Source organism: Podarcis bocagei, assembly GCF_964188305.1.
Source record: "Podarcis bocagei genome assembly, chromosome: 15".
In the NCBI taxonomy this organism is placed as follows: Eukaryota; Metazoa; Chordata; class Lepidosauria; order Squamata; family Lacertidae; genus Podarcis; species Podarcis bocagei.
The window spans coordinates 11,957,622-11,973,857 of NC_138141.1; the positions used below are offsets into that span (position 1 = coordinate 11,957,622).

A 16,236-nucleotide genomic window follows, 5' to 3' on the forward strand; every position below is an offset into this window, starting at 1 on the left:
CTGCGGAGAGAATAATTGGGTGCACTCTTCCCACCTTGGATCAAATTTATGCTTCCAGGTGCCATAAGAAAGCTGCAGCGATAGCGCAGGATAGTGCGCACCCCGGAAATGATCTCTTTCAGCTTCTGCCTTCTGGAAGAAGGTACAGGGTTATAAAGACTAGGACTAGCCACCTGAGAAATAGTTTCTATCCAAATGTGATTTTGGTTTTAAATGTAATGTAAGGAGTCTCTACGGGAGTATATTTTATTTTAAAATGGGGTATCAGAGTTTTTAGGGGGCTAACCAGGTTGGGATAGCTGGGATGGCAGGCCTGTTGGTTTTTGAATGTCTTATGTAGATTTTTTCAGTTTTGTTGTTTTGTATGGGACAAAACAACACGGGTGGCGCTGGGACGTGGGTGGCGCTGTGGGTAAAACCTCAGCGCCTAGGACTTGCTGATCGCATGGTCGGCGGTTCGAATCCCCGCGGCGGGGTGAGCTCCCGTTGTTAGGTCTCAGCTCCTGCCCACCTAGCAGTTCGAAAGCACCCTTAAGTGCAAGTAGATAAATAGGTACCGCTTTATAGCGGGAAGGTAAACGGCGTTCCGTGTGCTGCTCTGGTGCCGGTTCGCCAGAGCAGCTTCGTCACGCTGGCCACGTGACCCGGAAGTGTCTGCGGACAGCGCTGGCTCCCGGCCTCTAGAGTGAGATGAGCGCACAACCCTAGAGTCTGTCAAGACTGGCCCGTACGGGCAGGGGTACCTTATGTCGATTTTTTTCAGTTTTGCTGTTTTGTATGGGACAATGACAATAAAGATTATCGTATCCTATCATATTGTAATGTGTGTGTTGGCTTTGTAGCCTGACGCATGGAGAATTGCAGCTTCCACCAGGAGCCTGCTATTCTGCTCAGTCAACAATAACTTATTAGGCCTTATATTATTAATGGGTTTGCTGGAGTGAAGGACTAATTTAATCGGGCCAGGAAGCATGAACAACAGATGGCCAGAGAGATGTTATTTTCAGCGGGCAGTGGAAGCCTGTAGGAGATCTAGCATCCCCCCCAGCAGCATACAGGCATGTGATGCAGGTCTTTGAGGATGCTCTTGACAGCCAGCGTCACTGTCCTCTCCGATGTTCAGCGCTCCAGGCAGCGTCTTAAAAAAGGAGAAGAGAACAGTTTGTCATTGGTGTTCTGAACTTCACTGCTGTAAAGTCGACACCTCAATTGATTTTCTTTTTTTGGCTGAGGATTATTTGGATGAACTCGAGCCATAAACTGAACTAGTTTGTTTAGCAAAGCGAGGAACGTGATCTGGAATTAGTTCCTTTCTTTCTTTTCTTTTTCTTCTGATATAATGTCTGTTCTTGTTTGGGTTAAACCACAGAGCCTAGGGCTTGCCAATCAGAAGGTCGGCGGTTCGAATCCCCGCGACGGGGTGAGCTCCCGTTGCTCGGTCCCTGCTCCTGCCAACCTAGCACTTCGAAAGCACGTCAAAGTGCAAGTAGATAAATAGGTATCACTCTGGCGGAAAGGTTAACGGTGTTTCCGTGCACTGCTCTGGTTCGCCAGAAGCAGCTTAGTCATGCTGGCCACATGACCTGGAAGCTGTATGCTGCCTCCCTCGGCCAATAAAGCGAGATGAGCGTCGCAACCCCAGAGTTGGTCACGACTGGACCTAATGGTCAGGGGTCTCTTTACCTTTATAAAGAGACCCCTGACCATTAGGTCCAGTCGTGACCGACTCTGGGGTTGCTTTACTGTTCTTGTTTGGGCCCTTGGATTGCCTCCAGACGTTGAGGGGTTCTTGCTAATCTGCTAGTAGGGTTTCGAAAGCTGAGAGGGACACACTCCTAAGCAAACCTTGAATAACCCTTGCTGTGATGCAGTTTCTTCTTCCTGCACCACCTTGTATTGTAGCCAGAACTCGCTGACCTTGAAAGCAGCTGAACAGGCGTAATCACCCCTTTGCTCAGGACCAAGGAATAAATTAAAATAGCTTAGTATTTCATCCAGGTTTTATTTGGAGAAGAGCTTTTTAAAAATGAAATAGCAGTCTTTTAAAATCAATGGAAATAATTCCAGAGTCTAGAAAAGACAAGGTTTGCGCACACAACATGCGTTTCAAGCACAAAAATGCTGGGGGTCTATCGTCTACCCACCACAGAACTACAATTCCCAGCACCTTTAACAAACTACAGTTCCCAGGATTCTTTGGGGTGGGTGGGGAAGCAATGAACCACTTCAAATGTATGGTGTGTATGTAGCCATAGAGAGAAACCGCTTTACCTCATGGTCACGTATCAGGGCTATTCATTTGTAAATGGACGAGTCTCAAGTGAATGTGAAATTGCTTCTCAAAGCTGATTCAGATGGTGAACATTAGGGGTGAAGCACAGGGGCAGAGCAAATGCTATGACTGCAGAAGCTTCCAGCTTCATAGAACCATGGAATTGTAGAGCTGGAGGGGACCATGAAGGCCATCTAGTCCAACCCCCTGCAATGCAGGAATCTTTTGCCCAACATGGACCTCAAATCCTCGACCCTGAGATTCAGTAGGCCCCATGCTCACCTGGCATCTCTGGGTGAGGCTAGAAAAGGGTCCTGAAACCGTGAAGAGCCTTGGCTTTTCAGTGTACAGTGGTACCTCAGGTTACGAACTTAATTCGTTCTGGAGGTCCGTTCTTAACCTGGAACTGTTCTTAACCTGAGGTACCGCTTTAGCTAATAGGGCCTCCCGCTGCTGCCACAGCACGATTTCTGTTCTCAGCCTGAGGTAAAGTTCTTAACCTGAGGTACTATTTCTGGGTTAGCGGAGTCTGTAACCTGAAGCATCTGTAACCTGAAGCGTATGTAACCTGACGTACCACTGTACAGGCAATGGTGAAAAACCTGTGGTCCCTCAGACTCGCTCTCCCCCAAGCTCTTTTATTTGTGGAGATTTAGCGTGTTTCCACTCAGCAGTTCACTGGGGACTCAGAGACCAGGGTTCAAATCCCCGCTCAGCTATGAAGCTCATTGGGTGACTTTGGGCCAGTTACTGTCCCTCAGCCTGGTCTACCTCACAGGGTTGTTGTGAGGGGAGAATCATGTATACCACCTTGACCTGCTAGGAGGAAAGCTGGGATAGAAATATAATAAAATATATTAAATCAATCTATCTATCTATCATCTATCTATCATCTATCTATCTATCTATCTATCTATCTATCTATCTATCTATCTATCATCTATCATCTATCTATCTATCTATCTATCTATCTATCTATCTATCTATCTTTATTACGGTCCAGAGACCCAACAAACTGTTACAAAGCAATGCACAATTCAGACAGCCTACCGCCAGGTTAAACAAGCATTTTGTTCAGACTTAAAGATAGGGATCATTGGTTCTTGCAACCACCGATAAAAACTTCACCACTGCTAATGTTCTAGCGTTTGTCTGGTCTTCCAATAGGAACCTGACATAGTGAGCCTCTGATTTTCCCGGGAAATGTACCAGCAAGGGTAATATCAGTTCAGCCCTGGCTTGCTCATATTTTGCACAGTACAGCAAAATATGTTTTATAGAATCGATGTCTTGAGCACATGACCTGCTAGGAGGAGGAAAGCTGGGATAGAAATATAATAAAAGATATTAAATAGATAAAAGCTTTGTGCAGTATTCACACAGTGCCATTCTCGTATAAATGCCATCCAGCGTTTAAATGCTGCCCAATATTATTTTCCCATTGTCTAGAGCTGTTGTTGTTTTCAGTCTGCAAATGATACACAACTGGTGATGGCCCCCCCTTCCTCACATTTACATTGCTATTCCTTTGCACTAAAATGAAGGAGTGGCATAAGAGAATGGCAATGTCATTCTGTGTAATGAATTATGCAATTTCACCGCAACAGACAGCAAGACAAATAACAGAGTTTTTTTGATGGAAGACGGCCTGCAGTGGAATGGAAACAGTGCAATGAATACAGGGCAGAATGGAAAACGGTTCCTTCTTGCATCCCTACCGATTAATAACATACACAGAGACACTGGCAGAAACAGTAAATCTGGATAAAATGGGGGGAAATAGGGGTGACATTTTGATGGCACTGAGTACACAACAAAGCAGTATTCCTAAGGGTGGTGTAATAGGTATGAGTTACTCGTGCGTAAACTGGTGCCTTTCTCAGTTAATATGCCTTGTTAAACCTTTCTGACTGCACAGCCCCTTCTCATCGTGGCTGCCTCAGTCACTGGCAGAATCCATCAGTGGGCGTTTCTTGAACCTCTTCCAACATAAAAGTTGTTTGACACCCAGTCTCCTCCTCCTCTCACTGCGCGGGAGTCTTCTGCGCGGGGAAGGCGTGGGTAGCGGAGGACCTGGGCTCTCCTCACTGATGTCCAGTGAAGAGTCCTGGAGCCCTCTCTCCAATTCCCCCGTCTGCCCCCCTTTATCCCTGGTGTTGCGCTGATTGGCTTCCCCCTCTACTGAGCTGTTTCTCCCCCTGCTGCTGGGTCCTTTGCCAGCATCATCTGGGAGCCTCCCCTTCGCCCTCGCTCCGATGTCAGTTCCCTGACAGGTGGGTAGGCAGGATCCTACCCAACTGCCTGCTAAGAAGTCAGCTTGCCCCCAGAGCTGCCCTGTGCCCCGACCTATGAATACAAATGTGCACTTGGCACCTTATTTTTTAAACTACGTTAAAAAAACTATGTCATTCATGCTTGGTGCATTTTAATGTGTTTTAAACCCATTAGGCTACCTGTATTTTATGTCCTGGCTGCTCTGCAATTCTTCCTTGACCTCTTAGGCTCCTGTCACTTAACTTTCCTGACTGCAAATGTGCTCTAGGGGAGATGGCTGGAATATTTTTGCTGGCCTTTAGAAGTGGGTGGGGCTTTGAGGGCCACATTCCTTGGTGGGTAGGAGCTGGCTCTAAGCTTGTGGGACCTTTTGTCGAAACACTGGTTCCCCTATTAGGTAAGCTTGCTTGATGCATGCAAGAGTTTGGCAGTTGATGGGAATCGGTAAGAGGATATATTAATTATAAATTAATTCTTAATTATATTTAATCCTCTAGAGAACTGTGTGTGTGGGTTAACAGCAAAGGAAAAAGATCTGAATTTGAAAGCATGGGGCCTGCACCCAGAGAGCCTCAGTAGCAGAGTTTAAATGCCATTGTCAAGTAGTTTAGTGAAACAGAGGACCTTATTGATTTCATTCTGCTGTGTGAAGCAGCTGACCCCCTTTTACCCTCCTACAATGAAACAGACTACACACTGAAGTATCGTATTTTTCGCTCTATAAGACGCACCAGACCACAAGACGCACCTAGTTTTTGGAGGAGAAAAACAAGAAAAAAAATATTCTGAATGTCAGAAGCCAGAACAACAAGAGGGATCGCTGTGCAGCGAAAGCAGTAATCCCTCTTGCTTTTCTGGCTTCTGGGATAGCTGCGCAGCCTGCATTCGCTCCATAAGACGCACACACATCTCCCCTTACTTTTTTAGGAGGGAAAAAGTGAGTCTTATAGAGCAAAAAATACGGTAAGTTGAAAAATGTTTTCCTTACTTATCTGAGGCCACAAACATGCATTGTCCTATGCAGCAGCAATTGGAAATGCAGCTAAAAATATTCTTAGTAGAAATACAGAAAGATAGGAGCCATGTTGAGTCGCGACCGCCTCCAATGCTTACAGTGTGGAGAAGGAGGGTAAGGGAAGGAAAGGAAGAAAAACATCACTTCCTCTCTCACTGGGGGTGAGGAAGCGTGACCTAACTCTGTGGTCCTTAACCCCTTCATATACTAACTAGCAAAACCATGCAGAGTTATGTTTGACTGCTAAACGTCCCACAGCAACCAGCACTGGGTGGCTGGGATTCACCATGTTAACTTGCTACCATGCCTTGGCGTGATGTTATATTACAGAAATTAATATGGTGGCTTGGGTGACCAGAGCAGTTGTCAGCACAGCAGTGGTCCCTGCCAGCACATCACACACACATACACACCAGCAACTGCCCATGGAGGCTTTGTGTTGGGTCTGCAAGCAAAGCAGGTGCATGTCAAGTATTGTGGCCTCTGCGCAAGGGGCACATTTGTAAGAATTAGTAGTGACTTCCAGAAAGTGGATTGCAAGGCTCTCGTCTGCCTTGTTCCACAAGCTCTGCAGCAGCTACCTCTTCCAGCGCTGTAGTGGGTGTTATGCAATCTCAGCTTCAGGAAGCGGGTGATGCGAGTGGCGTCAGCCAGTGCAGCAATTCAGTCAGATAAACTGCTGGAGCCAGTGAAACAGTGAGGCCAGAAAGTATCGATTGCCTTCCTAAATAAGAATCAAACAGGAAGGGAGGACTTCCTGGTTTTTTGAATGGCCCTTATAAGCTGAAGGCTGAGTGTGAATCGCTAGGGAACCAGAACTGGTCCCTTCAGAGAAAATCTCTGGCTACAGCCTTCCTTGAGCATGAGTAGTGTTTTTAAATTTCCTGTAAAGTAATTCAATTCTGAAGAAGCTGGCTTTAAGTAATCAAATCAGAATGGCCCTTTTAACACAGTATCCTGTTTTTACAGTGGCCAGCCAGCAGAACCCAAGCTCTCTCCCCCCTTGCATTTCCCAGCAACTGGGATTCAAAAGCATCACTGCCTTCTACTGTGGAGGCCAGGCAGAGCTACCTTGGCTTCTAGCCATTGATAACCTTATTCTCCATGAGCTTCTGGTTCCTGTTTTACGCTTCGTGATGCCCCTGATGTAGGGCCATGTTATGGGAAATCAGAATGGCAGCTAGACAAATAGGAAGAGCCCTGGTGAATCCGACTAAAAACTCATTTGAGAAGACATTCTGTGGCTGGCCCAAATACCTATCGGAAGACCACAAGGAGGTCATTATCGCCATAATGGTAGGGGTCAGGGCCATATTTAGGTTCGATGAGGCCCTAAGCTACTAAAGGTAATGGGGCCCTTTATATGTCCAGCTGTCCTCTGTCAACAACAGATTGTCGCTGTTTTTTGTGTTGAATATATGCTATATGGTAATTTATGGACCTAATAGGTATCTAAAGCCATCTGCACATACAAAAATATGTATTTTATCAAATTAACTGTTGAACTGAAATACAATTAAGAAGAAGTATATTAACAGTGAAATAATGATTAAGCTCTAACTTAAAATGATCGGGGGCCCATTACTTACATCATAGGAGCCTATACAACACAAAACACTGTTGCTGTATGTAGGTTTTATTTTATTTGTTTTTTATCTTATATTTTGGAAATGTAGATGCAGTTTTCCCCACTTTACATTTTTTAGGGGCCCCCAAGAGAGTGGGGCCCTAAGCTATAGCTTGTTTAGCTTATACATAAATTCGGCAGTGGTAGGGGTCCAGCACCTGAAAAAAAAGTCTTTTCCCTCTTTGCACCGATTCATAGAAACATAGAATCTTAAGAGTTGGAATGGACCCAGGGGTCATCTAGTCCAACCCCCCTGCAGTGCAGGAATCTCACCTAAAGCATCCATGACAGGCGGCCACCTTTCATTTGGAGCCAATCAGAGTGAAAGGAGGCGAGTCGGTTGTTGAGGATTGGCTCCTGGAGAAGGTGAGAAGGAAGAACACAAATGAGTTGTTGCTTTGTGTGCTCCAGAGTTAAGAATTTAGCCACACTGAAAACACAAGGTGCTTCCATTTCAGGAGAACGGTGTGCACCTAAAAAAGTAGATCTAGCTGAAAGGCAACACGTGGAGATCTGCATTGATTGGTGCAACACATCCCTAATTATTGTTACTGTATAATTAGATTATTGCCTAGTCTTAGAAGGCCCTCAATAAACACACGAGACATAACCGGCTGTGTTCTTAGATAAAGAAGGTATACTATTAATTGTATTAAACCACAGAGCCTAGGACTTGTTGATCAGAAGGTCGGCGGTTCGAATCCCCGCGACAGGGTGAGCTCCCGTTGCTTGGTCCCTGCTCCTGCCAACCTAGCAGTTCGAAAGCACGTCAAAGTGCAAGTAGATAAATAGGTACCGCTCCGTCGAGAAGGTAAACGGTGTTTCCATGCACTGCTCTGGTTCGCCAGAAGCGGCTTAGTCATGCTGGCCACATGACCCAGAAGCTGTACGCCGGCTCCCTCGGCCAATAAAGCGAGATGAGCACCGCAACCCCAGAGTTGGCCACAACTGGATCTAATGGTCAGGGGTCCCTTTACCTTTACCTTTATTCATTGTATCAAATTGTAAATTTCAACAGAAGTAACTCATAAAGTTCAACAAACGAACAAAGCAGAAGACCCAGTAGATCAGATCATTCTCTAGTCAGTTCATGCATAAGGTCCATCCATGTAATGGTGTCTATTCCACCTGTCTGTTCATAAAGTCCAAACAATCCACATTAAAGGTTTTTACAGTTCCACAAAATCCTATCACACAGTCTAGACAAGGATTTCTGGAATATTGGCCTTGTTTCGCCACCCTGGGCTTCATCAGTAGTTAAAGCACATATGTGATATTACAAGACAGTGGATCTTATGGCATAGTAGTAGCTGTGGACCTCTTTATGAGTTACTTCTGTTGAAATTTACAATTTGATACAATGAATAGTATACCTTATTTATCTAAGAACACAGCCGGTTACGTCTCGTGTGTTTATTGAGGATGCTTTACGTGACCATAGGTTTGTTTGTTGTTGTAATCTTAGAAGGTTGCATAATCTTAGGAGCAGGCCTGACTGTGGCTATTGTGAAGGGACCCTTCACTTGTGAATTTGCCAGTACACTCCTGGCTGTGTGAAGAAGACACAGCCAAATAAAAGTTAATGGTGGAGGGAGAACAGAATTGGTGGTGTCCCGGCAGGGTCTCCCTGGGCTCTGGAAGCTGCCCGAAAATGCCAAGTGGTAGTTCTGACCCCGGAAAGAAACACACCTGAGCCACACTTCTTATTGATGCTTCTTGCCAGATATTTCAGTGCTATTGCCTGCTGGGGGTCATGATCTCCTCTCTAGGCTTCTCCTCTGAGCTCTTGTTTTAGTGAAAGATCCCTCTTTTCTTCCAACACTTTCCTCTCCCAGATATCTGGGGAAGACGAGGAAACAAAACAAGTACGCATGTTGCATGGAGGGGAATCTTGGGGGATTTTAATGAAACACGGCAGACCCTTTTGAGCTGCTTCTTAGAACTTTGGTTTTCTATTTTTTAAAAAAAAACAAAAAAGCAGAAAAAATACCTGCCCGGTCCATTTAGGAAAGATTAGCCTAAGGACCAAAATAAAAATAGAATAAACCTAAATGGGGACCACCCATACCTGCTACTGAATCAGCATGCGGCTTGGGTTTTCTTCCCCCTTCAGATCCACGAGAAGGAAGAGGAAGAGCTTAACGAGAAGAGTGAAAATGACTCTGGTATTAACGAGGAGCCTCTACTCTCAGCAGATCAGGTACACAATCTTCCCTTGGCCTTTCCTGTGTAAAAGATGGGAAATTCTAAGGCACCTTCTGCCACCAGCTCGGTAAACGTGTTCAGCCTTTTCCGAAGAGCGGTGTTTGCCCTTTAGGCAACCCCTCTTTCTTTCCAGGCTCAGCAAATCTGCCTTGAGAAATTGCTCACAACGGTGGCTGGAGAGCAGATGGAGATTTATGGGCATCTCAAATGCTTTCAGATGTCAGCTTTGCTATGCATCCCCCTACATCGGCTGCAGAGCAAACAGAAAACATGCACAGGGTTGTCACCACACAGCTAACCTGTAGTCCCCAGACCATCTAACAGCTGTCCAAGATTTCAGAATGAAACAAACCCCCGTGTTGCAAAGAGAACATCAGCAATGTCTAGGCAACACGATGACCATGTACATACGCAATAGACAATCTTTATAGAATTCCTTCAAACCATAACAAGTACAAAGACAAGCTGTGAAGCTTTGTGTATTCAGCAAATATGATGTCCAACACTGAACAGTGATTCCGGATATTGACTACTGTTTCGTAGAATTCTTCGTCAGCATGGTGGGAGGATATATAGAATTGCTTCATAAACAGAAAATAAAATTTTACAGACGATGACCTGCATGCACATATCACCTTACAAAAATTATAAACTATAATATATACATACTATGATAAGATGGGTTTCACAGCTTGTCTTTCATCGTACACAGTCCGGTACCTCGCTTCATTTAAAGATTTTCAGAGACTTTGAGACTAAAGATTTCATTTTGTACTTGTTATGGCTTGAAGGAATTCTATAAAGATTGTCTATTGCGTATGTACATGGTCATCGTGTTGCCTAGACATTGCTGACAAGATTTCAGAATGGCATCTCTTCATGGAGGTGCTGGATATTGAACCTGAGACCTCCTGCATGCAAAACAACCCTTCTGTGGCGTGAGAGGGCATTGTCTTTGCCTCAGGCGGCAAAATGTCTTGGGTCATCCCTAGGAGTCCACAAATCAGGCAATGGAACATTTTTTAAAAACAAAAACAAAGGGAAATTCCATCCTGCGATTCTTCCCAGGAAGCCCTGGCTCCTAACGCTGAGAATCCTCCCTGCTCAAACTAGCCAGTGGTTTTCAACACCATCCCTTTCTCTCATCCCTCACCCATCACAGTTTTTGGAGGAAAAATTCCTCCCCAAAATCTTTAGATCTCATATCTTCCGCCTGTGGCCTTGGGGGGACTGGAATATGGAGAATGTGAGAGAGCATGCGTGAATTACCGTATTTTTTGCTGTATAAGACTCACTTTCCCCCTCCTAAAAAGTAAGGGGAAATGTGTGTGTGTCTTATGGAGCGAATGCAGGCTGTGCAGCTATCCCAGAAGCCAGAACAGCAAGATGGATTGCTGCTTTCATTGCACAGCAATCCCTCTTGCTGTTCTGGCTTCTGAGATTCAGAATTTTTTCCCCCTTGTTTTCCTCCAAAAACTAGGTGCATCTTGTGGTCTTGTGCGTGTTATAGAGCGAAAAATACGGTAGTATGTGCGTAGAAACAGCCTCAGCTGCCTGTTGACGCAACATTGCTATAGGATAAAAGAACCATCTGAACAGCTTCTAAAAATAAACACGGACCTGATTGTAGTATAACGCTGTGTTGTTGGGTATATTTTGCCCGGGCATAAATGTGACAATTGAAGTAAATGCACAAAAAACGGCTTCTGTCTTTTTCTTGGGAGTGCATGAATGACACAATCACTGCCTCTTTCGCCAGCTAACTAGGCAGCTTATGAGGGGTGTGCCATCACCCCTCAGGAGCAGAGCGCATCCTTTGTGTGCAAAAGGTCCTGGGTTCAAACCACGGCATTTCCAGGTAGGGCTTGGAGAGACCCCTCTCTGAGACCCTGGCTAGCCACTGGCAGTTACTGTAAACCTGGGATGGAGAGCCTGGGGTCATCCAGATGTGGCTGAATTACAACTCCCATCAGTTTTGACTATTGGCCATGAAGTCTGGGCCATGTAGCCACATCTGGAGGACCACAGGTCAGCCCATTTTAAAAAAAGAAGTTTAATCAGTCACTGATCTTTGCTATTCTTCTAGCTTCCAAGTTATGTCTTAGGAAGCCTCTAAATGCTTTCAGCATGTGGAGTTGAAGATCCTTGAAGCAGTAGGAGATGGGAAGGGACGCTCTCTGTCTGAGACCCCAGAATATCACTGCCAGTCAGACCTGGCAATACTAGATTAGATAGACAAATACAGTGGTGCCTCGCAAGATGAAAAGAATCCGTTCTGTGATTCTCTTCATCTAGCGGTTTTTTCGTCTTGCGAAGCAAGCCCATTGACGGATTAGCGGATTAGCGCTATTAGCGGCTTTTAGCGGCTTATCTGCTGATCGGATCAGCTGATAAGCAGCTTAGCGGCTTAGAAAGGGGGGGGGAGGAAAAAACCCAGCAGGAACTCGCAAGACATTGTCGTCTTGCGAAGCAAGCCCATAGGAAATTCGTTTTGCGAAGCACCTCCAAAACGGAAAACTCTTTCGTCTAGCGAGTTTTCCGTCTTGCGAGGCATTCGTCTTGCGGGGCACCACTGTAGTTTAATCTCATATAAGGCAGCATCTTTTATTGCTAACAAACCTCTAAGAGGGGGTGGGTAAGACGCCTTAGAGTCATGGGGTACTGCACAATGCGGTCCGATAGATTTTTTATTTACTAAATTTCCATATCACCCTTCATTCAAGGATCACAGGGTGGTTTACAATATAAAGACATAAAAATACACAACATAGTAAGATTTAGAGTTGGTGCTCATGCTAGCTGTTAAATTTCGCACCGTCTTTTCCCCACAGAATCCATATACTGTGGTTCAATGGGATTCTTGCCTTTGTCTCTACGGTTTGAGGAGTGAGTGAGTCGGTCATTAATATCGGGAGCTTATTCCATACTGAGAGGCTTTCAGCTGCACCTGAGAATTTCTGTTCGTTACCATGGCAATGATACTCCATTTATTGAGCGGCTGCAATGACCCACTGTTCCAAGTGGTGTTTTCTGCAAGGAATGCAAGAGACTTATTTACTTTTGAAAGATGGCGGCCTTGATAAGAAAAAACAAAAACAAGTGATCGATGGAGGAGAGCTTTGTTTCTTTTCCATGGAAGGCATTCCAACTCTTAACTTTGTTTTAGGAAGGGCAATGCTGTTAACAGTGTCAAAATATTTGAAGAAGAAAAGCCGTAGAGCGTTTCCCCCTAAAGAGATATCCTTATCTCTGTAAGGATTTGTGGTCTGGAGGGAAGCTGGAGTGGAAAGGTCAACAAAGAGTAGCTCGGACAAAGGATCCAGGCTAGAAGAGGGCCTGGGGTAGAACCCTATTGGTTCCTTGTGTCACCTGATTCCTCTTGACTCGGTAGCTGCAATACCACCTTCTGGCCGTGTGAAATGGTGCCACTGCAGCACACTAGAGGGCAGCCTATCAGCAAGCAGCTTCAAGGATGGGGGTAGGGCTGATGGAGTTGTTGTCCAGCCACATCTGGAGGCAGCCTGGTTGGCAAAGTCTGATGTGGAATGCTAGGTTCCTCCATGGCTCAGTACCCAAATATTCCTTGTAGTTGTGGTGATCACACAGGGCCCCCGGACGTTTGACGGTCTGTTGACCCTCTGCCACCACTGTGATTGCTTTATTCGCTGCCACCAACCCGTTTCTCCTCACGGGTAATCACGGAGTCCAGACAGTTGTTAACATTAACAAATAATCAAGTTTATTTATAGGCATGAACAAGCTTATGGTTTCAGTTAATTTTTCTTAGCAGTTTCTTAATCCTAGTTCCATAACTGTTCTATGCATTCCTAACAACTTCAAACTGATTATCCCAACTAACTATCTGACTCCACCTAACAATTCCTCTCACTCTCTCACAACACAACTCGACCAACCCACAGACTAAACCTCCCTCTTCCTTCTCCAACTCCCAACTCTCAACTGACTTTCACACAACACCGACTCTCACTCTAACTCCTCCTATCAGTTGCCACTGGCCAATCACATCACACTCATTTTTAACCCTTTCCTTATGACTCACCTAGGAGGCAAACGCCACAGTAATCTTCTCCTTAATAGTGACTTTGTGGCTTTTAGAATTGTGTACTATGACTTAACACATCTGGGTTATTTTGAATCGACTGGATTTTTCCTAAGCATGTCCATGATTCCCAGATTCTCTTGGGCGCGCTCTCACTTTTCCTCCATGGTTCTCCCTCCATTTTATCATCACAACCTGTGAGGTAGGGCATGTTATGTTGAGAGATAGTGACTGAAGGTGAGCCAAAGACGATTTTGAATTTTATTTTTTAAGGTATTTTCAATCTCTTAGATTGTAAACTTATAAAGTGTAAAAACCTTGAGTGTTTTGAGTAGGAAGGTGGCATACAAGTGTAGCAAATACAGTAAATGTGTCTGGACATGGTTGTCATTTATTGCATCTGTGTGTGTTCACGCTGTGACCTAGATGATTCAACTTTCATCAACGGTATTTAAAGTGCCTTAATAATAAAAAAAAATGAATGGTCCCTATAAGGTACATTTGCCTAAACTACCCAACAGGTACACTGAAGAAAATGTATTCTTGCCGAGAAATTTAAACATCAGCTAACATTCCATTTTGTCTTGGAAGAAAATAAATAATACACAGCATTTTCATAAAGAAATTTAATGTCTTTCTTTCTTTCTTTCTTTCTTTCTTTCTTTCTTTCTTTCTTTCTTTCTTTCTTTCTTTCTTTCTTCACTGAAGCCAAACATAATTCTTAAGCAGTTAGTTCTTTTTGCAGGTGATTGAAGAAATCGAGGAGATGATGGAGAATTCACCAGACCCTGAAGAGGAAGAAGATATTTTGGAGGAAGACGATGGTGGAGAGACCAGCAGCCAGGCTGACTCTGTCCTTCTACAAGAGATGCAGGCGCTGACACAGACCCTGAACAACAACTGGTCCTATGAAGGTGAGGACATTTGGGTCTGGGCTATAAGGTCCATGGAGGAAGATCTGCTACTTTCTTAGGGACAAACTACACGGCACATTAGCTACTAATCTGTACCTTTAAGTCTAGGGTTTCTTTACACAAATCTCGACCTTTAACACTTTATCCACAACAATGGTCCCAATCTGGATCCTGCCCCCACCTGGAATTTGCAGGGGAGGGGGAGAGAAACTCTCACCCATATGATACACCATAAAGCATTCTTTAACCACTTTAAATAGCCATGGCTTCCTTCAATGAATACTGGGAACTGCAGTTAAGGGTGCTGACCTTACAGACCTACAATTCCCAGCACCCTTAACAAACTATAGTTTCTATGACTCTTAACATGGTAAAAGAGTGCTTTCAACGTATGTTGCATCTGTGACCTCCATGAGGCATCTACAGGAGATCTGATCACAGATCCCTAACATCTTGTCTCCTTTGACCTTACTGTAAGATTGCCTCCAAGTCTCCACTGGTGTTTCACTTGCAGCACAGACCTTTGAAGAGGAACATAGGAAACTGCCATGTTGTTAGACCTGTAGTTTGTCTGGTTCCGTATTTCTGTGCTGGCAGCAGCTCTCTGGGGTTTCAGGCAGGGAGACATTTCCATCCCTACCTAGCGATGCCAGGGATCAAACCTGGGAGCTCCTGAAGGTGAAGTAGATGCTGTCTACTGCTGAGCTGTAACTTGAGTGACAGTGAGGCCTGGTGCAGCCAGAGCCAATGATAGGTAAAGTAAAGGTAAAGGGACCCCTGACCATTAGGTCCAGTTGTGACCTACTCTGGGGTTGCAGCGCTCGTCTCGCTTTATTGGCCGAGGGAGCCGGCGTACAGCTTCCGGGTCATGTGGCCAGCATGACTAAGCCGCTTCTGGTGAACCAGAACAGCACACGGAAACGCCGTTTACCTTCCCCCCAGAGCGGTACCTACTTATCTACTTGCACTTTGACGTGCTTTCAAACTGCTAGGTTGGCAGGAGGAGGGACTGAGCAACGGGGAGCTCACCCCGTCGCGGGGATTCGAACCGCCGACCTTCTGATCGGCAAGTCCTAGGCTCTGTGATTTAACCCACAGCGCCACCCGCATCCCTCCAATGACAGGTAGAGCTAATGATAGGTAGAGCCAACTAATTCTGGTTTTGTCTCCACCTCCCTTCCTCCCAAGTTCTTCAAGGGCAACAAGGAGGAGGATGCTGAAAACCAATGCCACATCCCAACTGTTTGTAAGTGCTTGGATGGCAGTGTTCCCCTCTCCCCAATGGACAAGCAACACTCAGTAATCCATTCCACTGATCTGGATGCTGATTCTTTTCTCCTGTTCACTGCAAAGCGGTGGGGTGTCCTCATGACAGCTCCGTTCTTGTGGAATATAGCAGAACTGCATACAGGTGATGATGTGTTTCTTTTTATCATCAGTATGCAGATGACACCCAGCTCTACCTCTCTTTCAAATCAGAACCAGTGAAGGCGGTGAAGGTCCTGTGTGAGTGCCTGGAGGCGGTTGGAGGATGGATGGCAGCTAACAGATTGAGGTTGAATCCTGACAAGACAGAAGTACTGTTTTGGGGGGACAGGGGGCGGGCAGGTATGGAGGACTCCCTGGTCCTGAATGGGGTAACTGTGCCCCTGAAGGACCAGGTGCGCAGCCTGGGAGTCATTTTGGACTCACAACTGTCCATGGAGGCACAGGATAATTCTGTGTCGAGGGCAGCTGTCTACCAGCTCCATCTGGTATGCAGGCTGAGACCCTACCTGCCTGCAGACTGTCTCACCAAAGTGGTGCATGCTCTAGTTATCTCCTGCTTGGACTACTGCAATGTGCTCTGTGTGGGGCTACCTTTGAAGG

General features: G+C 45.4%; 1 protein-coding gene across 5 annotated transcripts in view; it reads left to right on the forward strand.

The window, feature by feature from the left end:
• The window catches only part of FEZ1 (fasciculation and elongation protein zeta 1), a gene marked incomplete at its 3' end in the record, with an annotated part of 50,830 nt that overhangs the window by 23,233 nt on the left and 11,361 nt on the right, over nucleotides 1-16,236 (forward strand). For 4 of the 5 annotated variants that reach the window (XM_081171759.1, XM_081171760.1, XM_081171757.1 and 1 more), the window contains 2 exons: nucleotides 9,302-9,388; nucleotides 14,199-14,367. In XM_081171759.1, the coding sequence (XP_081027885.1) occupies nucleotides 9,302-9,388; nucleotides 14,199-14,367 (256 nt within the window). The remainder of the gene's footprint in view (nucleotides 1-9,301; nucleotides 9,389-14,198; nucleotides 14,368-16,236) is intronic. The other variant, XM_081171761.1, reaches the window with a different exon arrangement.